This window comes from Schistocerca nitens, chromosome 3 (genome assembly GCF_023898315.1).
Source record: "Schistocerca nitens isolate TAMUIC-IGC-003100 chromosome 3, iqSchNite1.1, whole genome shotgun sequence".
Taxonomy (NCBI): domain Eukaryota; kingdom Metazoa; phylum Arthropoda; class Insecta; order Orthoptera; family Acrididae; genus Schistocerca; species Schistocerca nitens.
In genome coordinates this window covers 161,520,849-161,525,366 of record NC_064616.1, presented here as the reverse complement: position 1 = coordinate 161,525,366, position 4,518 = coordinate 161,520,849, and the positions used below count along the sequence as shown (strand labels likewise).

Below are 4,518 nucleotides of genomic sequence, written 5' to 3'. Positions count from 1 at the left end.
AAAAAGTTGTTAGGAAAGCTAGCCCTCAATTAATTCCAAAGTAATTATCAGGTTTGTCAAAAGTATTGTTTGCGTAACTATATTTGTTAATTTCACGATTTAAACAAATAATTCAGCCTAAACCTTGCAGTAGAAGAAACTGTTCAAAGGAAGGAATTTTTTGATGTATTCAGTTAATTTAATGACTAAGTTTTAATTGTAATATCTGTAAATTTAACTTCAAACAATGTGTAGTTTCAGTTTATTGTGAGGATATACAAGGGCCCAGTTTTTGGTCATGGCCAAGTTTCAGACGAGGAACCTGTGTTGATTAGAACGACAGCAATGCATCAACTTAACAGTGTAATAAGTGTTACACAATTAGGCCGTGTGTTAAAACAGTGACAGTGTCTGCTCCATACGTACCTTTCTATTCTTCAAGAACTGTGAACTTTGTGGTTAGGATTTTACTGCTCGTAGATGTTAAACAGTAAACTATTGAAGCAGTATGTGGATTTTCGCCTGCTAACTATTAATGAGGCTTATAGGAAGTTAAAACAATAGTGCACTGTCCATATATAACTCTGTATTATTGGCAGGGGGGGGGGGGTTTGAAAAGTGAAAGTAAAAGACTGTGAAACAGGACTGTGCATCTGTTGGCTACATAATTTATAGTAGACAGTACTGCACGTACATCCCCTATTTTTCCAGCCAGTACATCGACTCCGAGGGCAACAAATGAAGAGATAAACGAAGCAGGCGAGCATTGTCACACATCATTACCAAATCTATCTATTAGCTCAAAATACTTTCTCTTCTATTTACTATAGTAAAATTTGTAATCAGACATAACTTTTAACTAACATGGTTTTAAACAAAACTAATTTAATTTTTGCTGTCAGATTTTGAGACTACAACTGTAACAATGAAATCTGTCAAAAATAACAAAGGTGCAGATTTGTGCCTACGCCACATATGAATATTACTGGAAGTCAGAACCAAAAGACCCCCAGAGACAGAAAAGAGAGAGAAAAATATTGGTACTAGTTTGGGTGTAAGTAGAGCAGGTCGAGGATGCCAGCCTGATCTGCCACAGTATGCCAGGACTCACATATATCTACTATATGCTACTCTACAAATCAAAATGTTACATTTAGCTCAAAAGACCTTGGCACCCACATGGAATCAGTCTTGTTCTCAGCCCCATATGTGTCTACCTTTTTGTTCTGAAGGAGTGACCATCTTAGTCTGCAGTAATCTTCTGAGCAGTGTGCTTCGTTCACTATCAGCAGTTGTGTTAATTGTTAATGCAGTGATTTTCTTATTAGGCACTCCAGTCACTGGGATGAGTTGTCCATATGATCATTGCAAACTTGCTAATTGTAGCTTAGTTCTACTTTTGAGTAGGCTTCATCTGTTGAACTGCATCTCCCCTACCAGGTTGTCATGTCTGATCGGTTTCCTGTGAGTGGATCAGGAAGAGGGAGCTAGACACTAACCTAGCTGAGGCAGACTGGGCTCGTCCAGCTCGTAGTTCTGGAGCAGAATCTGTAAAGCTGGAATAACTTTTAAACCAGGGAACTCGAGGTGATTGTAAATAAGCTTCTGATGAAGAAGAGAGATAGTTAGAGTAAACATTACTCAAGCTTACAATGCACTGACACCTGAACTAAACTGTGGGAGGTGTAGCTACTACTCTGTGCAACTAGATGCCGTGAGAGTCTAAGTCCCGCCCCTGAGGCAGAGTAGCGCAGTGACCTCGTCGGAGGCAGAATACTAGCGGAATCCTCAACAGGTTGTTAAGCTGCCATTTATATAGTCTCCTGTGACGTTACTATGATGCTTGTGGAATCTTCCATCGCTCTGGCTGCCTTCCGATCCCTGAGTCTGTCACGTAATTGCTCTGAGTGCAAGTTTCCTGTTATCAGGCACTACACAGCGCCGGCTCTTTCCGTTGTGTACTAACCTTGTGTGGAGGCTTTCAATCTGTTTAATGCATATAACAGTGGCTCCTACTGCTATGTCACAGGACCGTAACTTCACAGACAGCTTAACATATGCCTATTCGTAATTTATTCACGACACCTCCCCCCTACGGGGAGAATTTTGGAATCTCCATTCCCGAGAGTGCAAAATTTTCAAGTGCTCCCAGTGCCTTATAAACTTGTTATGCGTTATTTATAAATCTTCCTCACATCAGTACAGTTTTCTTTGATTGCAATTGACTTTACAATTATTTCAACCTTTGTTTCAATAAATGAACAATAAATTTCTTACTCATTTTAAGTTTCTCAGATAATACACAATTTGAATTCGCATTTTTATAAATCTTCATATCTCAATACAATTTTCCGTGATTGCAACTACCTTATACAATTATTTCAACCTTTGTTTGAACAAATGAACAATACATTTCACACCCATTTTAGGGCTCTTAGATAATTTACAATTTGATAATGCATTTTCATAAGTCTTCCATGTATCAATACAATTTTCCTTGATTGCAACTGACTTATACAATTACCTCAACCTTTGTTTGAGTAAATGAACAATACATTTCACACTCATTTGAGGGCTCTTAGATAATATACAATTTGAAAACTAATTTACAATAATATACAGTATACATATTTCATTAATGTTTGTTAGTATTAGATAAATACATTAAAGGTTTTCTTTGCTCTAAATCAATATTTCTCTCTGGAACATGACTGCGTTCCCATAAAACTATATCACTAGCATTTTCACTGTATCTACTCGACACTGGTTCAAACAGAATCCTTTTCTCTTCTTTATTAGTATTACCATCTCTTTGTCTACATATTGATTCACAATTTTATTTCTTACACATATTCTTCTACAAGAATCATCGTCCATACTTTTGAACAGGAAGTTGAAACAATTTCGACAACAATTACGATATCTCCAGATACACAATACCACAATCAACATGACTATACCTGTACCAAAGTAACTCCAGATAGGTATACTATCAACTGTAAACATTTTAAAAGTGTTTCTTTGTTGATACAATATCTCATTTTGCAATCCGTCCAACTTATGTCCTGCTGCTGTCAAATCATCTTACTGTCTAACAACTGGTGTAATAGGTAAATACAGAGGTAAGGCTGATATGTTACGTTTTTCATCATTTACCATACAACAGTCTATATTCATATTTAAATTTGGCACAATGTCATTAATAGATACATTTGATCTAATAATATGTTCAGATTGGACTTATATCTGAGCCCCATAACTTTTACACTTGCTCAAAAATTTTAGTTTACTGGTTCCTCGTATAATTATGTCTGATGGTGTTTGCTTGTTGCATAATATTGTGAATTCCTTGTCCTTAGGTGCTACAAAAAGCCATTCATTTCATCTAATTTGTGTCCAGACACTTCCATTCAATATTATGTACTTTTGAATGCAATCAGGAGGACTTTTAATTATTGGTTAAAGCATTCTAGCTTCACAAACTTCATGATCATAAGTGGAAAGTAAGACAAAGGTCTGTTTACATATACTATGATCAGGTTCAATCTTTTTACAAACCAACTGTTCATTGCTTAATTTTACATACTGTCTTTTAGCATCGTCCATTAATAAAAATTCCTTCTCTGGTGCTATATACTTAAACAAGCATTTATTTCTATCAACCTTGACTGGTAATGGGCAGAGCTTGTATATGTGAAACACACCGTTATCGATTAATGGAATGTTTAGTACATAACTTAATACATTACCAGCAACAAATATATCTAAATCAATCACCTTCATTAACTGGTACACCATGTCTTCAGTTAGAGCTACTGGGAATTGCTTATCTTTAATCTCATCTTTAATTAGTTCAAGATATTTTACAACTTGATTAGGATTTATTAAGTGTGATTTTAATATTCCCTTCTGAGCATTGACAATAGCTGTTATCAATAAATCATACTCTCTCTCTAGTTCATTGAATATTGATATTAACTGTGTAAGTTGCTCATTTAGTGTCACCGAAATAGCATTTTTTCTTAATTGTCGATCTGTTGAATTCTCATATTGCAACACCTGCTGATTCAGTTTCAATATCCCTTGTGTAATTATCTTTTCATTTCTTGCTATTGAGTTTACAGTATGGTTGAAACTATGTAATGTTGCCTTAACAATAGTTATTTCACCAACAAAGTTTAAAATTCCACGCTTTCTAATCCTGTATCCGTGATGTGCTAATTGCCCTATTAGACCTTGTGAGTTTGTTATCGTACGTACATGCCATGGTAGCACCTGTTTTGCACTATTGCATTCTATCATGCTCATATTCAATTGTAAGAGCTTTTGCTGGCAAAACTCTACTGCTCTTGCTGCTAAGGTTCCAGTGGACTCAAATTTTTGTTTTAGCTCTACCGGATTAAAGCAGCTTACGATTCTCCAGGTAACACTATATAAACTGACCATACCTTTGTTGTCATAATATGAACATGGGGACGACTGGAATTTGGTGACCTGTAGATCCGGTTGTGTCCTTACTGATGCAAATCCCATAATTAA

The 4,518-nt window shown here is 35.9% G+C and overlaps 1 protein-coding gene across 1 annotated transcript; it reads right to left on the bottom strand.

The window, feature by feature from the left end:
* Window positions 1-1,473: 1,473 nt before the first annotated feature.
* LOC126249131 (uncharacterized) lies at window positions 1,474-4,155 on the bottom strand (the record flags this gene model as incomplete). The annotated part of the gene is made up of 3 exons (XM_049950783.1): window positions 1,474-1,584; window positions 3,559-3,708; window positions 3,985-4,155. Coding segments are annotated over 3 exons (432 nt in total), but the record flags the coding sequence as incomplete, so codon positions are not given.
* Window positions 4,156-4,518: the final 363 nt, after the last annotated feature.